General features: G+C 55.6%; 2 protein-coding genes across 3 annotated transcripts in view; one reads left to right on the top strand and one right to left on the bottom strand.

Moving 5' to 3' along the window:
- NPRL3 (NPR3 like, GATOR1 complex subunit) overlaps positions 1-18,346 on the top strand; it is a 39,082-nt gene extending 20,736 nt beyond the window's left edge. The window contains exons 7-13 of the mRNA XM_063099006.1: positions 7,897-8,034; positions 9,127-9,283; positions 12,557-12,663; positions 13,146-13,275; positions 15,415-15,604; positions 16,399-16,591; positions 17,440-18,346. Of these exons, the coding sequence (XP_062955076.1) occupies positions 7,897-8,034; positions 9,127-9,283; positions 12,557-12,663; positions 13,146-13,275; positions 15,415-15,604; positions 16,399-16,591; positions 17,440-17,605 (1,081 nt within the window). The 3' untranslated portion in view covers positions 17,606-18,346. The remainder of the gene's footprint in view (positions 1-7,896; positions 8,035-9,126; positions 9,284-12,556; positions 12,664-13,145; positions 13,276-15,414; positions 15,605-16,398; positions 16,592-17,439) is intronic.
- MPG (N-methylpurine DNA glycosylase) lies at positions 18,312-25,739 on the bottom strand. 2 transcript variants are annotated; one of them, XM_063099007.1, is made up of 4 exons: positions 25,654-25,739; positions 24,230-24,463; positions 21,498-21,702; positions 18,312-18,756 (listed from the first exon to the last, which is right to left on the bottom strand). In XM_063099007.1, exons 2-4 carry the CDS (start codon positions 24,449-24,451, stop codon positions 18,350-18,352), a joined length of 834 nt encoding a protein of 277 aa, XP_062955077.1. In that variant the 5' UTR covers positions 24,452-24,463; positions 25,654-25,739; the 3' UTR covers positions 18,312-18,349. The 2 variants fall into 2 exon arrangements, with proteins under 2 accessions (XP_062955077.1, XP_062955078.1); XM_063099008.1 differs by lacking the exon at positions 25,654-25,739 and adding an exon at positions 25,493-25,584.
- Positions 25,740-26,401: the final 662 nt, after the last annotated feature.

Raw genomic sequence — 26,401 nt, 5'->3', positions numbered from 1 at the left:
CGTTAAGTCAATCCACCAACAAAAGCTTGTTCTTAGCAAATACTATCTTTTCCTACAGCAGTTTTCTCAGTATTTTTACATAACAATAAAGCAACTTTAGGTTAACCTGCACCAAGAACGTCTGTCCTTGAGCCAGCAATTTTGCTGTGTCACAATTCTTTATATGCATCAGAGACTTTAGCCTGGGGAAAGTTTCCTGTCTTTTGCAAGCTTAACATTTCTATATGTAATTTTAAAAGGTTAGATTGTACCTGAAACTGTAGGGCTTTGGAAGCTAGGTCCTGTGAAATACATTTGCTTTATAAATGTTAGTATACTCTACACAATAAACCCGAAGTGTTTTTGAATCATCAAACACAAACTGACATTTTACCAAGTTCTGGGCCCGCCTTCATTAGGTTGGTGTTGCTGTCCCCACTTCACCTCTGAGGAAACTGAGGCTCAGTGGGTGGAGCTGGGGCTGGCTGTGCTACTCTTCACTCTGGGGGAGTTGGGGTTTGGGACATTGAGAGCATGAGGTCAGCAAGCACTGGGAGCACCATGGAAACCTTGTAGTTCTGATTGCATTGGTGGCTTAGCACCCACTCTACTAAACGTGGGCAAGCAAAGAAACCCCATTCTTCTTAAAGGGTGTCTGCCTGACCACTGCTCTGTGGCCCTGGGTCCCGGCACCAGCTGTGGCTCCTTCCTGGCCCAATGGGTGTCCAACTGGCAGCTCTGCCTGGCACCTTTGTCTTTCCTCCCTCCATTCACACAATGCTAGTGCCTTGTCACTTACAGCTGAGGGGGCAACACAGCACCAGGCACATTGCAGGGCAGACAGCACATCTGGTGCAGCTTTTCTCCTTGGCACATGCATGGCCCAGTACCTCTTTGCCTCCCCTGTGACCTCAGGCCTCTTTCTGTGTCTTCCCTCCTTCTCTGCCTTCTGTTTCTCTTTCCTTGTTCTCCTGCTTTCCCACAGTTTTCTGCCATGCACTCAGCTCAGTGCCCCTGCCCAGTCCTGGGGCTTCGCTTCCTCTTGGTGGACTCCCAGCTCCCTGTGGATTCCCCTTGAGGAAGGCCTGACCTGAGAGCTGTGGCTGGTGAGCTCCTGCGTCTCTGGCTCAGTAGGATGTGAACAGTGACAGTTCTGTAGGGGATCCTTTCTTTTTCTACAAAAAAAATTTATGTATTTTTTTCTGATTTCACCAATAGTACATGTTCATTATAGACATTTAGGAAACTTGGAAAAGTATAAAGAAAATAAAAGTCATCTATAATCTTGTATGCAGTGATAATCACTACTAACATTTTGGTAATTTTCATTTTCTTTTTTTAATGTCAGTTTTTGAACAGCTCACATATTCATTGAGTTTGAAAATCAGAGTGTCTTTCCTGCTGCTCCCTCAGCAGGTCTCCACCCTGGTGGCAAGATGTGTCTAGCAGGCAGCCACGTGTCACCTGTCGTCCCTCACGAATGGCTTAAGGCAAACATGGACCTCCTTTTTTCTTTACACAGTGCTCGCATCCTATTTTGCCCTTTGCTTTCATGATTTAACAGTATGGCTTAGATTTCTGTCTGTATTGGTAAGTATGGACTTTTTCACTCTTTTTTTGGCTGCATAGTTAGCCAGCCCCGTCTCCTGGGCATTTATTTGTTGGTTCCAGCCTTTTGCTGCTAGAAGATATGCTGCTCAACCATTTGCACATGTTATTTTGCTTGTGTGCCTCTGTATCCATAAGATAAATCCTAAAAGTGTGGTGAATGGGTAGAATGCATTTGTAATGTTGATGTGCTTCCCTCTGGGGATTTGTACCCCCTACACACCCACTAGCAGCACACGAGACGCCTCTTCATCAGCTCTGCCAACACAGGGACTTGGTGAACTGGATTTTAACCAATATAATAGGTGGAGAAAGGTATCTCAGGCCAGTTCCATCTTAAAACATTTATGCATCTCTTCACATGTCTGAACCTTCTGTATTTTCTGTGAACTTTCTGCTCAGATCCTTCATTCTTCTTTTGGGAAACACAGGTGCCTTAATATAGGAGATAGTTGTCTTTTGTGATACAAATTGCAATATTTTGTTTGTCTCTCGGTGATCTCTGGGTGTGGGCCTTCCCAGGTGATACAGAACACCAGAGCAGCAGCCTCATACAGCCCTTGCCAAGTGATTGCTTTGGTTTCTGGTCTTTCCTGCTTTGGAGAATTCCTTGGTGCAGCCTTAATCCTTACCCAGAATTCGGCCTTTGTTGTCCTGTAGTCTGACCCTGTCTTTGTATTTCTTGCCATCACCCTGATGTTTTCTCTGTGGTGAGAGTCACTGCCCTCCCTTCCTGGGAAATTGTTGTCTTATTCTGAGTGGGAATCTGTGTGCCTCAACTAGAATTAGACAGCAAACAAAAATCAGGCTAACTTGGAATTAAAATAAAAGGCAAACCAATGACTTTATATTTCTAGAGAAAGAATGGACTGTGATCTCTTAGGTCACAATTGTGCTGAAAGCTGGAAGGAAACAAGATTTTGGACTGTGTGTTGCATGATCTGCAGCCGCAGAGCAGCTGAGTTTGAGGTGGCCTAGCGTCATCTAATGGGCATTAGTTTAAAGGCGGACAGAAAGGGTGGCTCCCAAGGCTGTTGGGCACTGAGCGTGCTTCCCTAGCCCAGGCACTCTGTTAGTGCCCAGGATTGTGTTTCTTCCAGGTGAACTCCCACCCCCTCAAGTCCTGGCCCTGGAGCCTGCTTCTCTGGCTGGAGTCCTGGCGATGGCCTCCTTTCTTATACCCTCCCCTGCCTGGCGCCAGTACATGTCTGCAGCCGCCCAGGAGTCCCTCCAGCCAGTAACCACCCCTGCATCCTCATCCCACCAGGTCCGTGGTTGGCCTGGAGAGCCTGGCCTGCCTCTGTTGCTGCAGTTCACAATCTGGATCAGGTAGCATAGGACACAGAGCCCCTTTCTCCTGACTTTCTGCCAGTTCCCTGGGAAAGGTTTTCTCAGAGCAGAACTAAAAGACCAGAAGCTGTGAGACTTAATGAGGTTGGAGATTGGGTTGAGCCTTTTCAAAGGAATTGTTCTGGATTTGCTATTTTAATTAAAAGCCAGGGTTATAGTGTGGTTGAGTAGCCTGGTGGTCCTGCCCTCAGGGACAGCATCTAAGTATAGGCTGGGAGAGTGAATCCCTCAGGAGGCTGCCTGACTGTCCCAGCACCTCGTCTCCTTATGGAGCTCAGTGACCTCAGTGGTAGCATCTCATGCATTCATGAGACCATTGGGTTGTGTCTCCCAGGAGGGCAGTGAAGTCCCTTCATGTTCTGTAACACAGCCCTTGTGCTCAGCATGTGGAGGAGCATGGCTTGTCCACTGGTGATTGAAGGACTATGTAGACAGGAGTAATAACAATGTAGGTTCCATGGGATGTGAAGAAATGGTGTGTTGAGTGTTCTCTGAGTTAATGAGACCTGTGGGGAGGCCTGGGAGGCTCAGAGCTCAGGGGAGGCTGTCAAGGGCACAGCCAGGCAGGTAGCGTTACGTGCAGAACCTCACATTGCTGACTATTCAGCAGGGTTGAACCCGTGGATGCCTCTGTGAATATCCTGAGAGTTATAGTCCCTATTTCCATAAGAATGCACCTGTGTATAGACTTCTGTTTGAAATTTCAAGATATGCCTTTTGGAGCCCACCCAGATCTCTCTGGTCATGCAGCACCCGCTACGTGCTATGGGAAGCCTAGCCCATGTGTGGGACCGCAGGATGCAGTGTGCGGGAGGCTTCACAGGTCTCTGTCCTAGGGCAGGATGAAAGATGACTGGAAGGAGACCAGAAAATGACTTTTCAGTTTTTGGCTAAAAGTTAGGAATTGACATTCTTTCTCAGCTGCTGCAGTGTAAGTAGAATAGCATAAGCTTGTACACGTTTCCATTTTAGATATGAAAGATGAGAGCATGAGTTAAAGGTGGCCACGGCTTTGTGCACAGTCATTGCTTCAGGGCACAGGGCTCTGGCAAGAGCATCTATCTCCTGTTGCAGATGGGGCTGGGCTCTCCTGGCTGGCCCAGAACTATGTGAGGGGCTAGATAAGCCTGGGGTTGGGGGGACATTGTTTTCCTATAGAGCGTTTTCAGACCACACCATTAAACACTTGCAAATCTAAGTACAAGGTTGGCAGGAAACCTTTTCAGGGCCAAAACCCTACTCTGCTAAGGGGTCTCGTCTTTAAAAACAGAGACAAACCTTTTTCTTCTGACCTCTTGATGACTTCAGTGTGGCTCCTGGCTTATCCTCTTGCTCTGGGGGACTTATAGGGCTTCCCCTGGAGCTAGAGGCTGGAGTTGGGCAGGCACATTCCCAGTGCAGCCTTCTCCTGATATTCCAGAGGTTTGCTGGGGTTTGCAGCTGACCCTTAGGTGGCGCTCCTGTTGGCAGCACTCAGTGTCTTCACACTATGGAGCTGGGGTAGTTTGTAAAGAAGCACCAGCTTCAGTGCACAGTGCTCAGGGGTCAGGAGAAGGTCAGTGAGCGTGCAGTAGAGTCCACATGGAAACCAGGGGAACCAACATGGGCATGTCTCCCTCTAGACAGTATGTGAACCAGACCCCCATGTGGTCAGGGCTCCAAGGACAACAGACACGACCAAGCTGGGCAGGCGCTATAAGGGCTTTAATATTCTCTCTCTCTCTCTCTCTCTCTCTCATTTCCCTCACACCCACAGTTGGCACTTGTTCTTGGCTCTTCCTAAGGCCTGTCCCAAGCCTGCTCCTCCCATGTACGCCACTGTATCCTCCTTTACTTGTGACTTTTCCTATAACTCTTCGGTTTCTAATGTTCTGTACAATTTGTTTATGATTATGTGTCTTTCTTGATTTGCTGAGTGGGACCCCCCCAGTGCAGTTTTTTTCCTCCCATGCTGTACCCCAAGTGACTGAACCAGCGCTTGAAGCCTGAGCACATGTCAGGTATTTGCTGACTTGCGTGCAGCATCACTGAGCTCCTTGGTGGAGCAAAAACAGCTGCTTCCCAAATCATAGGAGTCCTAGCATTTAATTCTGATTCCATGGCGTTCTAACAGCTACTTTGAGCTGTATCCTAAATAGGACAACTCAAAATAGAAAGCCCTTTTATTTTCAGTGGGCCCACCTTTCTGACCATGTGTACAGTTAGGTGGAGGAGCCTGGCCAGTGGTTTCCCATGGAGATGGTGACAGCACAGGGCATGGGGCCTCCTCTTCCCTTTGCTGTACAGATGCTGAGAGCTGAACGATTGCTCACTGAAGTTGAGCAACTAACCAGGGTCCCCTGGGCAAATCTCTCATGTGTGATCTTGGATTCTTTAAGTGGCTGGGCCATTTCTCAGGGACTGTTGTGAGCTGTCCACCCCACAAGACCCTGGCCAAAGAGAGGCGAGGCTCTGAGAGCCACCGTCTGTTCAAACATACTTGGTCAGTGCTCAGTTCTGCAAGAAGCTGAAAGTGCTGCCCTTCTGGAATGATGGGGAAGGACCCTGGGTCTTTTTCCCAAATCTTGACCCTCACCATACGCTCGTGTATTTCACCCTGAGGGACTGTGGGCCAGCAGTGACCAACTTTTGCCTTCTAGACTCAGCCACAGCCTACTGCCCCCATCCCTGCACTCCTCCCCAGAGACTCTTTGGTGGTGCTCAGCCCTGGGAGAAGCAGGCATAGGTTTTCCGGATGCCCTAAGGAGCACAGCAGGGGTATTGGAGAGCCAGGGGGCACTTTGCAGTGAGCAGGCAGTTGGTGTTGGCAGGGGTCCTAGTGGGTAGTTGGAGTCACAGATGTATTCTAGGTTCTGCCTATGATTCCTTTCCCCATTGCCTATTCTCTGCTTGAGAGAATAAAGACTTATTTTTGCGTTTGAAACTGCTGGCCACAGTCTGCCAACCCTCTGGGTTGGGGCTGTTGGTCTGTTGCTTGAGGCTTTAGGGAAGAGACTGTAAGAATGTCTGTGGGTGTAGGCAGCGAGGGCTGTGGGGCTGCTTCCCTGGCAGGGTGGTCTCTCCACACCCCACATTTGCGTGTCCCAGGGAGAGGTTTGAGAAGCCGTTTGCACCTCCTGACCTGGGGCAGGCGGAAATTCCCACTAACCTTCTGGAACTGCTGGCCAGCTCCGCACTTGGCTGGATGTGGACATCTTGGCACATTCTACTAACTAGGAGCTGGGAGTAGCAAAGTGGAGCCAGGGGTGATGGGAAAAGCACCACTTGGCTGCTCTCCTGGGTTGGGGGCAGGGGGAGTGAACAGAGGACACATGATGGGGGAGGTGCTGCAGACGTGGGCAGTTTGGAGAAGAACTGATGTGTGTTTGGTCCTATTTGAGAATGTGAGGCTTTGTTGGCAGTGTCCCCTTTGCAGGATACAAGGAGGCCTTTTTTCAGCCCAGCCGGGTAAGAACAGGTCTGAGGAACATCTTCCCACAGGCTGGGCCTTGACAAAGTGGGTAGAGATCCCACCACCTGGTGCCTGAAACCTTGGGGGGCACAGTGAGGACATCGGTGCTGTTGGCACTTAGTGCAGCATGGGGCGGGGTGGGGGGTGTGGGATGGCTTTTCCATAGGGAGTTTCAGAACTCCTACTGGAAACAATACCTTCCTCCTCCTGTGTGTGGTTTCCCTGGGAATGACCTACAGGTCCATGTGCCCACTGTGGAGCCCATTTTTGTCACAGGCACGTCCTGGGAAAGGAAGTGCACCCAGAGAGGGCAGCGTGCTCCTGAGCCCCTTTTCTTCCTCCGTTTGTGAATTGCTTCTCAGTGCCCACAATGTGCCTGACCATGTGCAAGTGTGTAATGAGCAGGGAATGGAACCCACGAGCCACCTCCTTGTGAGCGTGTTCTGGTTGTGGAGATGACGTCAGGCAGCAGGCAGTAGCATCCTGTGGTCGAGTGCGCAGGACAGGTGTGTGCAGGGTGAGAGGTTGAGTTGAGACGGAGGAATGAAGGATGTCTAGGGAGAACTGGTGGCCAAGGGCAAGCACAAGGGCCCTAAAAATTGCTGGATCTGAGGTTGGGGGAACGTGGGCCGATTATGTAGGGCTCTCAGTGTTGCAGGGCCTCAGCTGGGACTGCCCACGGCTGTGGGAGCCATGGGAGCTGTGGGAAGGGTGGGTGGAAGGACAGAGGGATTTTGTCGGGGTGGAGGTGCTGAAGAGGTCAGGATTCTGATGTCCCTGCCATGTCTGGAATGAGCAAAGTTTGGGGCCTGAAGGAACAAAATTGCCATCACTGAGAGAGTATGGAGCATAAGGTTTGCCAGAGTGGTGGAAGGTCAGGGCTTGGTTGGACAGGCGCTTATGGTGACCACTTGGTATCCACACGCATTGCCCCTGGTGCACGCCAGCATCTGCAGGGTGCAGGGAGGCAGGCACTGTGTGCTTCTCACCACTGGAATGTTCTGTGGAACTTGGCACCTCCCTTGCCCTGCTGCCCACCTATTCTGTTGGGAGACAGGCCCTGCCCTGCTTGGCTGCTCATCTGTGACTGAGCCTTTATCAGGTGTGCAGGGCAGGCCCAGCCACAGGGAGGATGTGCTTTGGGTACCAGGTGTCTGCTGGGGGCCTGGCAGGGGGGCAGCTGGGTTAGAACATCTCTGGTGCTTTAAACTTCCATGAGAAACAGAAGAGGCTTTCCTTGAGCCCTGGCAGTCTACAGGGACTACAGAGTCCAGGGCTAGCCAGAAATACAGCTTTTTTGTGTGTGTGTTCCTAACACATTTTATTTTCTTAAACACTGAGATCTGAAAAGATGTCCCTTGTCCAGGAAGTCCCCATGTGCAGCTTCCTCCAGCCAGCAGGGGCAGCAGCATCCTTGAATGTGGGCTGTGTGATCTGTGCATGTGTTTAGAAAGGTCCTGTGTGGATGGGTGGATGGCAACCTTGGTAACAGCGCCTGCTCTCTGCAGCCTGTGCACGTCTGGTGTGGTACGCCTCCACATCAACAGCTGGCTGGAGGTGAGCTTCTGCCTGCCCCACAAGATCCACTATGCTGCCTCGAGCCTGATCCCCCCAGAGGCCATCGAGCGGAGCCTGAAAGCCATCCGGTGAGTGCTCAGCCGCATGTGCACACTCCCTGCAAGGGCCCTGCCCTTTAGCTTCTGCCTGAGACTTTACCAATTACTTTGTTCCAAAAGTTCTCTCTTCCTTTTGCAGAAGTTGGCAGGTAGGGCTCTGATGCTTATAGAAGTAAAAACACATGTTTTTTGTATCCAGTTCTGTCCAGAAATGACCAATCCCAGGTTTCCCCTGGGCTTTTCTGGCATCGCCTGGGTGAGTGGAGCTCCCTGCCAAGGCCCTTGCTGTGGGGCTGCAGGGCAGGGCAGCAGAACAGGGCAGGGCAGCAGGGCAGGGCAGGGCAGGGCAGGGCAGGGCAGGGGTGTTGCTCACCAGATCCTCTGTATTTGAATCAGAACTCCTGAGATCTGTTAGTTTCTTAATATAATTGATTTCCTGCAAGGGAAGAGCTGAACCCAATTATCTGGTGCACCCTCCACCCCCTCCCATTCAAGTTCCCTGTTTCCTTGAATTCTTTTTAATTAAAAAGGGAAATCTGAGCACATTCCAGAAAATTTGGAAACGACAGAAAGCAAAGCACTGCCCAGTGCTCCCACCCTGCCCAGGCTGTGCTGCAGGTCAGATTCTGCTTTTCCTCCTGGTCTTCCTTGCTAAGCATATTTTTATAAAGTTCTATATATAGTCTATATAAATAGACTGTGTGAGGGGATTTTGCCCTTCCCAAATTTAGGACTGTTTTCTTAGGAAAGATTCATTCATTTCTTCAACCAACAAACGTTTGCTGAGGATGGGGTATGGAAACTAAAACAGCTATAAAATAAAGTCTCTTACGAAGAAAAAAAAGACGTTTGCTGGGCAATCCCAGAGGTGCGATATAGAATCAGGTCTTCAGGCCTTCCCCAGTTTTGTTCTACTTTGTTCTTTCTAAGGGTGGTAGTAAACCATGCACGTTTTATAAGGCCGTGGACACACTCCTGCCCTTCTTTCTGATCACTCCTCGGCTTGGTCTCTGCAGTTCAGTGCTTGTGGGCTCTGGCTACACCTTTGTGTTCCAGGTACATACCTGGACAGGGGACCCTGCGACTCCACGTGTCCTGCTGATGTGTGACTGTACTCCACAGCCCATACCACGCCCTACTACTGCTCAGTGATGAGAAGTCCCTGCTTGGCGAGCTCCCTGTCGACTGCTCTCCAGCTCTGGTGCGGGTGATCAAGACCACGTCTGCTGTGAAGAACCTGCAGCAGCTAGCCCAGGATGCCGACCTGGCTTTGCTGCAGGTACAGCCCTGGGAACCTGGATGAGTGGGAGCAAGGGGTCCCCGGGTAACATGGCAACCCCTGTGTGAACATGGGAGATGCTGGTGCATCAGGAAAGCAGGCCACAGCTGTGCCGCATCTCCAGGGCCTCTGTCCATCTGAGAGCTGCTTTGTGGCCCACCATGGGATGGCTCTGGTTCCTGGGCTGGCTCTGGTTCCTGGGCTGGCTCTGTGAGCTAGCAGCAGGACTGACTTCCTCCTCTGTCTCAAGGGGAGGTCAGGCTGTGGGGGAAAAAAGTGAGGCTCTCCCAGTGCTGGGCAGTGGCCAGGAGGACGGGACATCAGCACTGGGGTGTGGGAGCATGCAAGGTGAGGGGTCAGTTCACAGGAGACTCAGAGTGGCCGATGAGCAAGTGAGTGGGAAGTGAGGGCAGGCAGCACGGACAGGGGCCGGCCTATGTGCAGAGCCAGCACCTAACCTGGTGGCCTTACCCCAGTGTGTGCCCATGTGCTGGCCTGTGTTCTTTGTGCAAGATGCCACCTCCTTGCCAAGCCACATTCTTGTGGGCTGGTCCTGGCAGAGGGCTGCCCTTTCTGATCAGATGGAGGGTCCCTCAGCCTGTTCACAGATCTGGTTGGAGTGTGGGCAGGCATGTGGGTGGTGATGAGGAAAAGCAGGAAAAGGTGGAGGCCGGAACAAGGGGCCATTGACAGGGTGGGCTGTGACTGTTAGGCACGCAGGAGCAGCCCAAGCTGTGGCACCACCCATGTGACAGCCTGAGGGCAGGACTGGGTGAATGCCTGTGGGTGGCACAGACCCTGGGGTCTGGTGGCAGTGTGCACCACGTGGCCACTAGGCGGCAGCAGAGGCCGGGCCTGGGAGCTGTGGTTCCCAGGTGGGCTGAAGAGGCACAGGCACGAGGCAGGTCCCTCTGACTCAATGTCTGGGTGGTTTGGGCCTGTGAAGCACACCTGGGAGGTGCTGGCATTGCCCACTGGTCTTTGCTTCTTAGCACATTAGGGCTGCTTATCCGATCAGGCCTGACTCTCAGGCTGTTTTTTCCCCAAAGTGTCCTTTTTGGATTCTGTCAGAGTAAGTCTGTCCGTTTGTATCCCATGATGCTTGGTCTGTCTCTGTGAGAGCACTTCCTGGATTCCACCTTGTATTTCAGTTTGGTCTCCTGGGCTGGACAGGACCCAGGAAAGAGAACTTCACATGCGCTGTCCATTCCATATGTACCCGTAGAGTGAGGGAATCAGCGGCCCTCTGTGTTCTGAGGACACCAGCTACGTGGTGGATGCTTGTGTGCTTGCGGGTCCTGCTTTGAGCTTTGAGAGGAGCTGGTAATTGCTCTCTTCTGTGCTCATGGCATCTGTGCTGGATGCCGGGCCACGTTCTTGCTGTCAGAGTCTCCTGGACAAAGCTCTGATGTCCCTTTGATGTCCCCTTTGCTTCCCTGCCTCATCCTTGCCTGGGGTGGGGGGAGGCTATTTGTCGTTTGCTTCTACAGCCCTCTGCGCTGTGCCTGGTGCAGACCAGCCAGGGTTACTGCTGGTGTGGTTAAGTGGAAGCCACGGGCCCAGCCCTAGCGGCTCGCCTCACCACCTCTGGGACTGCTGTTTCCTATCCATGGCCCCGTGGGGAGCATAGGACTCAGGTGTGAATGTCATCAGATGACTTAAAATCACTCATGTTCCATCTCAATCCAAAGAGGACTTACAAGTAAATTTTGGACTTTTTTGTCATGATAAAATTAGTATATTAGTTCTTTAAAGTTTCAAATATTAAGGCTGGCCAGTTAGCTCAGTTGGTTAGACTGTGGTGCTGATAACACCAAGGTCCAGGGTTCGATACCTGTACTGGCCAACTGCAAAAAAAAAAAAAATCAAATATTTATTACGTAAATTTTAGGCACGAAAAGAAAAAGTCCCCACAATCCCATATCTCAGAGGTAACCACTGTAGATCAGATTTTTTATTTATATATATACAAACTCTTTTTTTCCTTTTTCTTTTTTTTTATGGTGGCTGGCCGGTTTGGGAATCCAAACCCTTGTCATTATTTTCGAATAATAAAATTAGGATTTCACAGTACATTACTTGGGATCAGCTGAATAATGACCTTCACAGACATCCACATCCTAATCCCCAGGACCCATGCATTGACCTCATGTGGGACTTTGCAGGTGTTGAGATGGGAAGATGATCCTGGTGGGCCCTACGTGTAATCACAAGGGCCCTTATCAGAGGGAGGTGGAGGCAGAGATTGGAGTGATGTGTCCACATCCAAGGGATGCTGGTGGCTGGAAGAGGCAGGGACGATCCTCTCCTGGAACCTTCAGAGGGAGATGGCCCTGTGATGCTGATGTTGGACTTCACGGCACCTGGGCTGCCTTGTGGAGAGGCAGAGAGACCAGGGAGGGTCTGCAGGGATGGGGGGAGGGTGGAGACACCAGACTAGGGGGTGGTAGAGATGGAGAAGCCTTTAGAGCAAATGTGAGTGGCTTGGGATGAGAGAGAAGAGGGGCAGCCACAGGACTGAGATCCCACCGCATTGGAGTTAGCGATGCTGCTGGAGGTCCTGTTTGCCAAGAGGAGATAGACATGTCCTCAGCAACATGGCAGCCACTGTGTGCAGGTGGGGGCGGCTTTCCCCCTCCCCCTGCCCTGTGGTAGCCCCCTGCTGAGAGGATGGAGTGGTATCTTGGAGTTTCATACACCTTTCCATGAAGTGCTGTGGAGCCACATTTACCGACTTGTCCACCCTTGTGAAGCTGGGATGTCCCAAAGTCTCTCCTGGATCGGATATCTGGTGTCCTGGTCTGTCTGTGTTTCCTGGTGTGCAGAGTCCAGGAACGCAGGCAGGGGGAAATCTTCTGTGGGGGTGGGGGACGGCACACAGGGATGAGTTGGGGCCTCCGGATGGCACGCCGAGTGACTCTACAATCATTATCACTTGGGCGAGGCTATTCTGGGGTCCACCTGGGCTGATCCTGTGTACCCCAGACAGCCCTGTGCTTGTGGGCTCACCCCTGGGTCTGAGACCATCACTCTTCAGTGGGAGCCCAACAACACAGGGCCTTGACAGGGAAACGATGGTGTCCAACAGTACAGGGAACGGTGGTAACAGGAAACACTGTGCTGGCTGTGCCTAGCACCCTGGTTGGAGGTTGGGAAGGTGCTGCTAGGAGGCAGAGAGGAAATCCTGGGGGGCCATGGCCATAAGGTCTGTGCTGCATGAGTCTTGGGCCAGCCTCCCAGGCACAGCCCTCCCAGTGCCCCCTCTGCCTGCAGGTTTTCCAGCTGGCGGCTCACCTGGTGTACTGGGGCAAGGCCATCATCATCTACCCACTGTGTGAGAACAACGTCTACATGCTGTCCCCAAACGCCAGCGTGTGTCTGTGAGTACCTCTGGCAGCCAGAGCCTGGAGCCCCCAGCTGAGTAGGTGAGGCCATGGGGCCCTCCAGGTGGTGCTCACTGGTCGGCCAGGCGCTGGAGGTTGTGGGAGCCCCAAGGCAGGGCTGCAGTATGCCCAGGTCGCAGTTGTGACCTGGCTCAGTGCACATATCCCTCCTGTGCCAGGCCCACCTCCTGTTGACCGGCTCTCTTGGAGCACCCTGCATTGTGCAGTGGACACTGAAGCTGGCACTTACGGTCCCCGGCTCCTTGCTTCCCTCAGTTCTTGCAGCCAGGGTGCCTGAGGGGGGTACAAGGGGGACTGTTCCTGGGTCTCCTGCAGGCCCTCGAGGGAAAGTGCCTAGGCCTCGTGCTCAGCACGCTGTGTTCCTTGCAGCCTGCTGAGGGCTGGTGGCGAGTCCCCAGTGCCACAACACATGGTGGGTGGGATCTGCTGGGCTCACAGATGTGCTTGCCTGACCCCAGGTACTCGCCGCTGGCTGAACAGTTCTCCTGCCAGTTTCCGTCTCACGACCTGCCATCCATCCTCGCCAAGTTCTCCTTGCCCATCTCCTTGTCAGAATTTAGGAATCCCCTGGCCCCCCCTGTGCAGGAGGTGAGTCACAGAAGGTCCGGGAGCCCAGTGTGACAGGTGCAGGGTGGATTGGGCACCACCGCTTGGCTGTTGGTCCCTGACCCAAGGGCCCTCAGCACAGCTGCCCACTTCGCCTTGTTTTTGGGGGTCTTGCTGGGCAGGTGCTATGTGCTCTGCCAGGGTGACCCAAAAACTGGCTTCCAGGCCACCTGCAGACACTTGGTTATGATGGGACACCTGTGGAGTCCACCCTGGCTGTGGTGGACAGTTCTTAGGGTTAGAACTGAGTTGAGCTTGGCAGGAGAGCACCTTGTACCCCTTCTGGACCTGCATTTCCCATAGGTGGAGAGCTCAGAGGCAGCCTTGTCTTTGCTAGGCCTGGACCCCATCCCTTCCCCCTGCTGTGGTTCAGGTGGCCACAGGGTCTGTGGATGTCAGTCCTGGGTCACTGGTCCCTAGAATCTACTCACCCAAGAGGATCTGGAGAGGACCAGCCTGGGATAGCACCCACCCAGTGGACCTGGGTTGGGGGAAGGGGCAGGCAGGGGGCCTCCTGAAGGTGTGTGGATGAACTAGTCTTCGTCTGCAGAAGGGTTGGTGGCTGACCCTTGTGAGCTGCAGGGTGTCCCTCTTCACAGCCTCATTCTGAAATTGTGACAGGAGGCTCTGCCTCCCGCCCCTCTGCAAGCACCCAAAGCTCTGGATGGGAACTAGGGACCTAGGGCAGGGCTGGATAGCACAGGTGTCAGGTGGGTGTTCTCAGAGTTTTGTCTCCAAAAGTAAAGTATTTGTTTTAATAAACGCCAGCTCTATTGGGCAAAACCAGTCCTTAAAATTAAGCCCTTTCCCTTCTCAAATTGTGAATGAGAATAAGATCCTGGGTTTTCAGCTCATTTAGACACTGAGCGTGACAGAGCTCTGAATGCCGCCTTTCATAGAGCCTTGAGTTTCCAGGACCTGTGCCAGGGCATGCCAGATGAATAAAATACACACTTTGCATCTGCAGCCTCCCTCCCTCCCTCCCTCCTTTCCTCCCTTCCTGGCAGTGCTGGGGAGGGGCTGGGGGCTCCCACCCAGCAGGCTTCCCAGTGGTCTGGATAATGGGGTGGATTTTCCAGGCTGTGTCTGAGTGGTTGCCCCAGGCTTTGTCAAGGGGCCCAGGTGGCACTGAGTTTGGTTCTGCCCAGTCCCAGGGACGTGCTGCCTAGTGCTTCTGAAACCCTTTGTTTTATTTCTTAACTTCATGTTAAGTTTAGATACTTTGCAGTCCTTCTGTTTTTTTTTTTTTTTTTTTTCTTGTTTTTTATTTGGTTTGACCAGGTCATGCATGCCTATGGCACATTGCCCACTCCCCTCCCCAGGCACCCAGCCCCTCCCAGGAGGTGACCCTGGTCAGCAGTCCCTTGTGGACCCTCCCAGAGATGAACAGATGGATGTGTGTGTCTGCGAACACTGACATCTGCACACCTGCTTTTGGTATCTGTGTCTGGGAGGTGCTTTCTCAGTGGTGCTGGGACTCGGTCAAGTGCCAGCCCCACCTGCTGACCAGAGACACACAGAGAACCTGGCCTGGACGTGCCTTCTGATGGGGGGAGGTTGGCTCCACGTCCGAGCAGGGGATCCCCATTCCCAGCTTCCTTCAGAAACCACCCATGTGCCCACCCAGGATAGACTTTCAGGTAGACCCAAGGGGAGGACATTCTGCTCTTAGGGCAACTGCCCATGGCCTCTTTCTCAACTATGTCTGGGTTTTCCCAGCAGTGGACCAGCTGCAGGCCTGGTAGAGTGCAGGCAAGGGAGGCAGAGCAGGGCAGCCCTAGAACACAGCATGAGGGACTCGGCTCAGAAGAGGAAGGGCACGGGGGCTCCCTGTCATAGGTCCTGCTCCTCAGCCAGATGCAGGGACAGCACAGGAGTGTGCTGGGTGCCAGTGCAGGTGTGATCCAGGTACTCTCCCATCCTCTCTACCTTCCCCGAGGGTGTGTTGGTCTTGCAGAGCCAGCCAGAAGCTGGGGTTCCTTTCCTGAGGTTGGGGCCTTCCTGCCAAGGAGTCAGCACCAAGGAGCATGCTGGGGCTGTGTCTAGGGCCTTGGCTCCCTGATCCCCCAGGAAGGGAATGGGGTGGAGGGGGGCTAGCCTCATCCTCTGCCCACCCCATAGACCCAGCTCATCCAGATGGTGGTGTGGATGCTGCAGCACCGGCTCCTCATCCAGCTGCACACCTACGTTTGTCTGATGGCCTCGCCCAGCGAGGAGGAGTCCCGCCTGCGAGAGGATGACGTTCCCTTCACTGCCCGGGTTGGGGGCCGCAGCCTCAGCACGCCCAACGCCCTCAGCTTTGGTTCCCCAAGTAGGATCCACCCCAGGGCATCTATCTGGTAGTGGGTGGTGGTGGCCAGGAGGCCTGACATGGCACTGCTGGGAGTGACCAAGGTGCCCGCACACGGTTGCACACGTGTAGACATGCACACACCTGACCCTCATGTCTCCTATGGAGACCCCTTTCCCCTACACCCCCATGGCTCAGAGAAGGAGGCTCTGCCTCTGAATCCTTCAGCAGGGGCTTTCTAGAGTCAGGAGCAGTGCCTGGCCCACCACATCATTGCTGGAACCCCCCACCCCAGCCTGGGCTTGGAGCAGGATTTCACACTATCACCAGGGAGACCCTTGGGACCCCCGTACCCAAGGGCCCATGAGGACACAGTGACAGCCACAGCCACTTCCTAGAAGAGCTGTTGTGGCCACAGTATGCCCCAAAGACGGCAGCCCGTTGCTGAATCCCAGGGCTCCAGGCGTGGGGAAGGCGAGGCGCTGTAAGGCTCTGGAATTCCCCTGGCTGAGGACTGGCTTCTGGCTCAGGCTCAGTGCGTGGACCCTGCCTGTCCAGGGGGCTCCATCTCTGTGTTGTGGGAGGGGCAGGACGTCAGGGATCCCTGGGTATGGGGCCCTCAAGCTGCTCCCAGAGGGGGAGGCTCCCTGTGCCCGGGTCAGCCACATCCAGGGGATGGGGTGGAGGCACCAGGAGGGCCCTGTGGGAGCTGGAGGTGTCCTGGGGGACTGGCTGCTGCTCAGCCTTCATTGCTCCCCCATGGGACCCTGGATCCCGCTGTGGTGCTGCTGTCCCTGACCCATGCCCACCCATAGCCAGCAGTGACGACATGACCCTCACCAGCCCCAGCATGGACAATTCCAGTGCAGAGCTGCTCCCCAGTGGGGACTCGCCACTGAGCAAGAGGATGACAGAGAGTCTGCTGGCCAGCCTGTCAGAGCATGAACGGGCAGCCATCCTCAGCGTGCCTGCGGCCCAGAATCCTGAGGACCTCCGCATGTTTGCCAGGTGGGGGCAGGATGCCCTGTGGGGAGCCAGGGCCAGTGCCTGGACAGAAAGCAGATAGGGACATACCTGACCTGACCACAAATTTAAATCCATGAACAACAAACTGCTCACTGGTTGAAATTATGCCTTAAAACCTCAGGTGGATGCAGGGGGCAGTGTCACTGCCCAAGAGTGGGGAATGCAGCTTGTTGCTGGGACCCTGGGCCTGGGGCTTGACGTGCCTGCTGTGGGGCATCTCCCTAATGCTTCTTGGATGTTCCTGTCAACTTGTCAAGAGGCAGCAGCAAGTTCTCACCATGTGGACTTGGCAGGGATTTGTCCAGGACTCAGCCCTCAGGGTCGTAGGTGTGGGGCCGGATAGTCTTTGTCACTCCTCCCAACTTGGGGGGCACTGCTGTAGGTGCATAGTTTTCTAGGATAGATCAGGTTGTCAGGGACTGAGCACCACCCCCCAAGCCCCCCAGTTATGAACCATACTCCAGCCCCTTGGGAGAACCATCTGCAACTCTCCCAGCAGTTGGTGCCTGCATCCTGGCTCCTCTGTGCCTGCCTCAGCTGCAGAAACCCCCCTAGAGCAGTGACCTTTTGGGTCCAGAACCACATGGGACTCACTGCCACTGTAGCATGAAAAAGAAAATCTATTGGTAGACCCCTCCCCATGTCAGGACGCAGGTGGCTTTGGGTCTGGACAGCTGTGCAACCTCATGGACCCACTTGAGGCCCATGTGCTGGTCACTGGGGACCATGGGGGTGTTGGGTCCAAGCCTTCCCCTGTTGGTGGGGAGCCGTGGGGGGCTCAGCGCTGCTCCTCACCAGTGGCTGTTCTTCTGCCCCCACCTCTCCCCCAGGCTCCTTCACTACTTCCGCGGCCACCACCACCTGGAGGAGATCATGTACAATGAGAACACGCGGCGTTCCCAGCTGCTAATGCTTTTCGACAAGTTCCGCAGTGTGCTGGTGGTGACCACCCATGAGGATCCCATCATTGCCATCTTCCAGGCATTGCTCACGTGAGCTGGGGAACAGAGAGGCCTAGGGGTGCGTGGGTAAGCACCAGTCTCGCCCCACTCTGAGGCTCCCTTCCTGCAGGGCCTGAGCCTCTTAGTCCTGAGGCCTGGCATTGGTGGATGGGCAGCCTTGCTTGAGTGAAGGCCTGCAGAGCCCCCACCTCATTGCTGCAGGTGGTTCAGTTTGGCTCAGCAGCTGCGATGGGGCTGCGGGCCTCTGCCTTTCCTCTTCCATCAATCCACACAACAGCCTCAGTGCTGCTGAGCTGCAGGGGCCTTCCAGCACCCTGGGGGTCTCCGGGTGAGGACTGTGTCCTTCCCACATGCATGCAGGTTGTGCATCTCTCAGAACCCCCGTCCTAACCCTGCCCATGCTTCTCGGCCCACACTCTGTGTAACTGTCCCAGATGGCGTACAAAAACACTTAAGCCCACCTGTGCCCCTCCAGTGACTGTTAATGTGTGAGGTCCAAGTACCTGGCCTGTCCTGCCCCCCACCCCACAATGGTACTAAGCCACCAGCAGGCTTATAGTCCAGCTGTCGCCATGTCCTGAACGTCTGAGGCACGACCCCCTGCACAGGACATCTGCACACACACTGGTGGTCCTCCCTCAGCGTCCATACTGGGCTCCCAGCCCTCCTGTCCTGGAGGAAGAGCTGCTCCAGACACATGCTGACCACCTGGGGGGCTCTGGCTGAGACATGGACAACAGTTTTCTAGAAATAAAGCATTTATTTGGTTTTTAAACAGTTAAAAATTCTTGTCTGAGCAGGCCCTTTGCTCAGTCCTGTTATCCTGCTCAGCTTCTCTGTCCACCACGCTCACCCAGGGGCTGTCCCGGATATAGAAACGCAGGGGCTTCTGGGCCCACTCCCCTGTTTGGCCAATGCCCACCCGGGCTGCTGCCACCACAGCTGACCTAGTGGGCCCCAGGGGGCTGCGCTCTAGCCACAGGGCCTCATCCTGGGCCAGGTCCCGCTGGTCAAAGCTCTTGTCGATGGCCAAGGCCTGACACAGTTTGGAGGGGCCGCTGCAGAGCTCACGGTCCTTGACGGCACGGCTGCTGGTGCCTTTACGAAGGCTGGTGCGAAGATGCCGCATGGTCTCCAGGCCCCCCAGGGGCTCCAATGCTCGCAGTAGGACGCAAGCCCCGTCCCCTGTGGGACAGACACACAGCATGATGTGCAGCATCCCCGGGTACCCACCCCAGTGCACATGCCTTCCTGAGAGGGACAGGGTCTGTTGTGTGCACACCTGTGTTCCCCGCCTACACCCACAGGGCAGCTGTGCCTCTGTGGGCACCTCTGGCTGCCACCACCAGGCAGGGCCTTCCCCCGTGTGGCTGCTCCCACTGAGCCAGATCTAGCTGGGCAGAACCTGTGAAAACACGTGGTGCCAGGGCATCAGCCTCCTTCCCTTTGGCTGCCCCTGCTCTTGTGATTGGCGGCAGCTGTGAGGCCCAGTCCTCCCTGGGCGGGGTCACCCTGCCAGGAAGCAGGAAGGCTCGGGCCTAGCCCAAATCCCTCCATGGGCCCCAGGGCTCCCCACCCACCTTACCCAGTCAGTGTCCATTTTGGGCAAGCCAGGAGAGAGCCCCATCCCATGACTCAATGGAGAGACTGACTTGGACATCATCCGCAGGCAGGGCAGAAGGAGGTGATGACGAAGTCCCCTCACCTCCCCTGGGGTCTGCTCCAGCCCAGCCTCCTCCCCCACCAGTCCAGTTCACTTCAGTGGCCAGAGGTGGCAAACTGACACAAGAGGACACAGATGTCTAAATTCCCTCTGCCCTGCATGCCTGGGAAGGCTGCTCTGATTCCTGGTGATGACTTGGACCCTGGTCAGAGGAGCCCTGACCCTCCTCAAGGCTCTTCTCCTGGGATACCTGCTCTGTTCACCTGTGCACCCCTGGCCTGCCGGGCCACTGGAAGTCAAAGGCTCAGCCTGAGGGCAGCCAAGCCAGTCCCCACTCTGGGCTCCCGGCCACGTGAGCCTCCCACTGCTCCAGCCTCAGCAGCACCAAAGGCTGGCTCTGAGGGGTCAAAGCTATGTCCTCCAGCACAGCCAGTGGCCAGCAAGTGTGGGGTTCTTGTGAGCAGACAACCCCTAACCTGCCAGTTTTCAAAGAATTTCACGACAAAATCAAGGCCTAGCAAAGCTTGTAGTTTCAGTCCCTCTGTGCCCACCATCAGCCACCTCAGCAGGAAGGAGCAGAACCCCTGAAACCCTGTGGGTGCAAGACACATCCCCTGCCTGGTCTCACTGAGCCCCCTGAGCCCCCTGCAAATGGGTTGGAGGTGCAACCTAGGTCCCCCGTGACCACACCCCTCCTGGCTCCTTCACACAAAACACATCCAAGTCCCACATCCTGGAAAATAACATGACACTTTTGATCTCTTCCTGGGAAACCCCCTTGTCCTCACTTCTGTTCTGCTGCAACCACTACTCTGGCCTTGGCAGACAGACTGTTCTGCCTTCCCGGGCCCTGAAATCCTCCTCATCTCAAACCCAGCTCCTCGCTATCATGACCCTGAGGGCAGGTGACAACCATGTCCTTGGCCTCCCTTTCACCTCTGCTCCACCTGGATGACCCTGCCTGTCTGTGCCCATGCAGGGCCTTGTCCCCCAGACCTGGACATTCCTGGGGTATCTTCCTCATGTGTCCAGAGAGTAACAGGTCATGCCCCGTCCCTGCCTCTGTCCACCATACCTCAGAGACCTGGGCTCCTCCCCGCCCTTGCTGACCAAGCACCAAGCATTTCTGGACTCAGTCTCTTCTCTGAGGTCAGCCCTGCCTCACATGAGGGGATTCATCCCATTATCACCCAAAAGCTCCACACCAAGCTCTGGGTGGTAACAGGGTCCTCCAGAGAGGTCTCCACCATCTTTTGATATCCAGTCATTCAGAGTTTCACTCCATACCAGCTTTGTGCAAGGTGCAGGCCAGTCCTGGGGTCCCTGCATCCCCCATCCTCAGCTGTCTGCTGTGGATAGTTACAATTCCCACATCACTGTACTCATTTAACAAACATGTGACCTACAGTGTGCCAAGCCCTGTGCTCCTAACCAGCCTCAACAAACACTTGCTCATCTTGGGGCAGGTGGGAAGGCTCTGCCAACAGAGGCTAGGACTGGCCAGCCAGGGTGGGCCAGACAGACCCTGCTCCTTGTCAGAAGTGGTTCTGGCGGGACGGTGCTGTGGGCTCACATCCCCCAGAACACACAGCCACATGCTCACCAAGGACCCAGCCTTCCCCAGAGCTGGACCCCACAGCAGGGAGTGGGTCTCCTGGGAGCTCCAGACCAGCATCTCCACTACTGACATTTGGGGCCTGATGATTCTCTGTGGAATGCACAGGAGTCACTGTTCTGTGCACTGTAGGGTATCAGCAGCACCCCTGGCTTCCACCCACTAGATGCCAGTAGCCCCCCAGCTGTGATGACCCAAAATGTCTCCAGATATTGCCTAATGTCCCGTGGGGGGCAGAAAATCACTCCCAGTTGAGAACAACCAATCCAAACCCCATAACAGGCCTCCCGGTGAGGCTCCTGACTGAACCCAGCTAACCCCAAATTGACCTCACCCTTGTTTCCCTACAACCAGCCCCTCCTGAATCTACCCCAGTGCCATCACTGACACAAACCCTGAGCTCTGGGACCTGCGGTGGCCTCACGTCTACCTCATTACCTCTACTAGAGGAGCCCCCACCCCTCCAACCAACCTTGCCCTGTCAGTATAGCCAGAGCTCCTGAAACCCTGACCTGGCCCCGACAACGGCACCTCCTTGTTCAAACACCAGCCCAACCCCAGTCCTCCCTGGGATCTCCTGGCTGCCAGCTGAGGGGGCTCTTCCAGCTGTCCTGCTACCCCGAACCCTGGCACCCCGGCACCGCTCACCTTGGCTGGAGACATTCATGCAGAAGTACATGCCGTAGATGATGTACACGTACAGGGTCCCTGGCTTCATGAACATGCTGCGGTTGCGGGGGGTCTGCCGGCCGCCCCTTGAGTGGGCGGCTTCATCCTCTGGTCCCAGGTATGCCTCAGTCTCCACAATGCGGCCGCGAAGCTCTGTGCCATCAGCGAGTCGCCGGACTAGGACCTGAGGGCAGTGAGTCTCCACTCAGAGCAGGGATGAGGGCCACCCACCCTGACAGTCCCTAGCTCAGGTGCCTGCTTCTCCTCTTGCTGCTGCTCAGGGCCTGAATGCTGCTGCTAAGGCCACCAGCTGTCTCCTCCAGCCCTGCTGGACCACTGGACCACAGGCCTTGCTCACTAAGTGTCCTGACCACAGGTCACAGCCACCTCAAGCTCCAGCCAGGGATGGGCAGGAAACCAGTACTTGTGGACTCACTGAGGTCGACCTGCAGGTCCTCTCAGCGGAGTCCTCCATTCCCCCACTTTCTGCTGTCCCAAAGAGTCCCATTGAGAGAACCATCAACATTTAGCATGAGGTTGGGTGGGCATGTGGAAGGCACAGCTGCCTGGGACCTTCCAGAGCCTGTGAAGTGGCCACAAAGGACCCTTACACTCTGCTCCCGCCCACCAGCTCTAAGGCATTTCTGGGCAGCAGGACCAGATACCCTGCAGGGCCCCAGCCTGGTCCTTGGAATGGCCAGCAGTCATGCCCCTAGTGTCCAGAGCTCCAGGCCTGACTTGACCAAGGTTCATAGCAGAGCTTTGGGGACCAGCCATGTCCCTGGCACCTGCCTTGTGCTTAGGACAGAAGGATCAGTTGGGCAGCCTAGCCACTTTGGCCTCAGCCTGGGGAGCCCTATGGTGCCCAAAGCCAGGGTTAGAGTCGTGGGACAGGAGAAGCACTGGAGCTTAGACACCCAGCAGGGGAGCATTTGGGGAGGCTGCCTTGGAGATGGGGTGGAGGAAATAAGGAGCATATGCCTGTGTTGGAAGTCCAGAAATCCCCCTAGGCACCCAAGGTGGTGAAGAAAGGAGTGAATGCGTCGGGCCTGGCCAGAACACCTCCAGGGGGCAAGGCTGGCTCCATTTGATGTTTTCCCTGGAACGTGGAGGGAGTGTCCCTCCAGCAGCTTCACTCTGCATGCTCCCGTGTCTCTAGGGGCACACTGGTGGGCCCAACTGCCCTTCTGGAGAGGAGCTTCCTACAGCCTTTCCTCACTGTCTTTTCTTTCATCCTGGTTTTCTGCTCTGAATCTCACTGTGTTGTTGTTTCCACAGATGGCAGATGTTCGTTGTCTCCCCCCACTACAAGCATACACACACACACCTTCCTGGTGATGGAGGGTCCTGGGAGAGGTAACATCACTCTCAGCCCAGAGAGTGGTCTGGATTGTCATAGCAACTCATGGCAATGGCCTTTTTAGGGATGAGTGCGTGACTGAAGCCTGGCTGAGGGGCCTGCAGGGACATCCAGTATGAGGCTATGGAAAAGCTGGTCTTCGGAACACACAGGGTGGAACCCTCTCCTCTGCTGGACATCATCTTGTCCACCAATGGGCTCAAGTGGGCATGACAGGAGCCTAAGGAGAAACCGCGACACTCCAAGGGTGCTGAATGGAGACAATGTGTTGTGGTCCTTGACCTGACCCTGAAATGCATCTGCTATTTTGTCATATCATAAATGCTACTTATTTAAGGTGCTTTTAGAAAGCTCTTCTGGCCCTTGCAGCTGAAAGCATCCTCGTGGGAACAGAATCTCGTCCCTTCTCCACTAGGTCAAACCCACATCTTTGGGTATGTTCCCTTCAGCACGCAACTCCTGGTGCTGGTTTTTCTATTAGTCACAGCAACAGGCTCTTCTTGGCTACTTCAACCTAAAAGCAGGATGCTAAAGAACAAAGGGTAGGCCAGGCCATGGAACCTATAGAAGAACCAAAAAGCCAGGCCTGGGGCTTTGGCACCTGGGAACACTCAGGTGATGCTCCAGATATTTCTGGCCAAGACTCCAGGGCTACGTGACCACTCATGCATGACACAGGCTGCACTGCAGGCCCCACCAGGATGGACCCTGAGTGGTCCCTGCTTCCCACTCCAAGTCTGACTGGCAGAGCCCAGGTCCTGGACCTACATCAAGCTACAGGGGCCCTGAGAAGCTAGTGCTACACTGCGAGCTACAGTGGGAAGGAGGCTGTCTCAAGGCGATTCCAAAGCTAGGCAACCCAACATTGGCCAACGCCATAGTTCCCATGGGTTAAAAGCTGTCCCTCCTGACACAGACAGACAAACCCTGGCCAGGGCACTGTCAGGGAATGAAATGGGCAAAGGTAACCCCTCATAGACTCCAAGGGCCAATGCTGACCATGGTCCTTGCAAGTAACCGGCCCTGAGGGTGATCCCAGGGACAATGATCCCATTTCCCAGGTGGGGAAGGCAGACAGTGCAGCTGCTCCCATCTTTGCTGCCCAGAGCAGAGACGCAGACAGTGGCACCTCACCCCCACCCAGGGCAAAGTGCACTAACGATCTCCACAGTCATCCTAGACGACCAAGATGAAGCTATCCAGGGACCAGTGTGGACAAAGCAGCTGAGGACAAGGAGAGTCAACCAAGGGCCAAGTTGGATGTGAGCCCTGTGGTGAGAGGGCTGGGGCCCACGGACGCCTGCATGGCGACATGCACTTCAGCAAAGACAGGTCACTATGTTTATACTACCTGTCCCAGAAATGCCTGGGCCAGGAGAACTGCCGGCTGGTCGAAAAACTCTGACCCCAGTCGGGGAGGGTGGCTCTTTGGGCTTGAGAAATAGATGCTGCGCTGGGGGCCCAGGGTCACAAGTGGTCCCAAGCGAGGCTCCTTGGGGGATGGCATCTGGGCCATGTCCGGTGGGCTCTGTTGCTGCTCTGCCACTGCCAGTCGCTGCTTTTTTTGCTTCATTCTTCAGAAAAGCTGTAATGGGAGAGAACAAAATTAAGCGTCTGCACAGGAGAGGACAGTTGTGTGGTGAAGTCAGGCTCAGGGAACTCAAGGACCTGATCTGACTGCCCACTTGTTTCTTCATCTGCAAAGTTGGGGTGACCACCTGGTGGGTTGTTATGAGGCTCAAGTACAGAATGCCACACCTGACACAACCTTAGGAGGCCTTGGGAGTAATTGCATGTGACAATGGGCTGCTGGTGGAGGCAGCATGGCTGCTGTGCTCCACACAGTCTGCACACATGGAGATGCATGGCTCAGGGCCCAGGGCTGCAGGTCCCTGGAAGGGGACAGTGGTCCCTGAACCTGGGACAAGGCACTGATACCCTCTGAATCCCACTCTGTGTGGACCCAAGCAAACTTCTAAGCCAGTTTCTGGAACCCTGCCCTTTGCACCCAACCTCGACCAGGAATTTAAAAAAACAGCCTGGGGCCGGCCCATGGCTCACTCAGGAGAGTGCGGTGCTGATAACACCAAGACCACAGGTTCGGATCCCTATATAGGGATGGCTGGTTGGCTCACTGGCTGAGCGTGGTGTTGACAACACCAAGCCAAGGGTTGAGATCCCCTTACCGGTCATCTTAAAAAAAAAAAACAAAAAAACAGCCTGGACCTCGGAGGGGCCGGCTGAGAAACACACCGTGGGTTCCTCCCCCCACTGCCCAGCTGACACGTGAGCAGGGTTCCCGCTTTGCCAGACTTGCTGGACCCCAGAAGGCCTGACACACACAGGTGGTGAGCAAGGGACTGACTGTCGGCCTGGCCCTATCCCAGGTGCTCAGGGCATGACCCCCACGGGTCCCTAACTGTCTCTGCCTCATCACCAGAATACCGGAACGCTACCGAGCAAGTATGGCAGAAGCGAGGTCTCCTGAGGGGAAACCTGGCCACACACCCTCAGCCTTGCTGGGGCCGGCGAGGAGGGGAGATGAAAGGGCGCCCCGGGACCCGATAAGGCTCCACGACGGCGAGTCTTCGGCAGCACGCGAGGCCTCCCTCACCTAAGGGACCTTTCTTTTTAACCGAAGTGCTGACGTTCTGCCAGGGACGGACGCCGACGTGACCGTCTCTGCAGCCGGCCGCGCCGCCCGGCCCCGACGCCCCACGGCACGGGTCACTCGGTCTCCGCCCCGACCCCCGCGCGGCCGGGTAACGCGCTCACCTGGGCCCCGCTGCTCGCGGGTAGATGGCGGCTCCGACACAAGAACGGAGCCCACCTGAGGCCGCCCCGGAAGTGCCGCCGGGCCGGGGTGGAGCCGGCGCCTGCGCGAAGGGGACGGAGCGGGGAGAGAAGAGGGAGGGGCGGAGGGACGGAGCCGGGGGAAGAGCGGGGAGAGAAGGGGGAGGGGCGGGGGCAAAGGGCGGCGGGGGAGGGGCGCTGGCTCCGCCCCGGAAGGCCCGGGAGGGTGCGTCCCCTTACCCGCGCGCCACACGCGGTGGACCGAGGCCGGGGTTGGTGGGGCTCTCGTGCGGAGAAGGGGAGACGCTGCTGGGGGTGGGCGAGCCCCTCACTGCGCCCCCGACCCCTTCCATCCTGCACCTTGACGGGGCCCTCGGGGTCCCGGGGGAGGCGTGGCGCGTTGGGGGAGGGGCGGCCGAGCCCGAGCCCGAGTCCTCGGGCCTGGCCCGCGCCGACCTCCGCGGCGTTTGAGTCGAGAGTGCCGGCTGGAGGGACGAGTGGGCCGGGGAGTCTCCAGGAAGTGGGCCCCGGGCCGCTCCGGAAGCCCCCGCCCGGCCGGGGTCCTTGCCCTCCGGCAGGAAGAGGGAGCAGCGGGGACTCTGCCTCTGCCTGCCCCTGCTGCGGCCCAGGGGTGCTGAGGGCAGCCGCCCACCGCCCGGGCTGGGCTGCTGGAGCGTGGCCGCCTTCTGAAGAGGCTGAGGCCAGGACGAGGGCTGAGGGGACCCTTGCA

This window comes from Cynocephalus volans, chromosome 6 (genome assembly GCF_027409185.1).
Source record: "Cynocephalus volans isolate mCynVol1 chromosome 6, mCynVol1.pri, whole genome shotgun sequence".
Classification (NCBI taxonomy): domain Eukaryota; kingdom Metazoa; phylum Chordata; class Mammalia; order Dermoptera; family Cynocephalidae; genus Cynocephalus; species Cynocephalus volans.
Note: the sequence above shows the minus strand (reverse complement) of the source record. Positions and strands in the feature narration are given on the sequence as shown.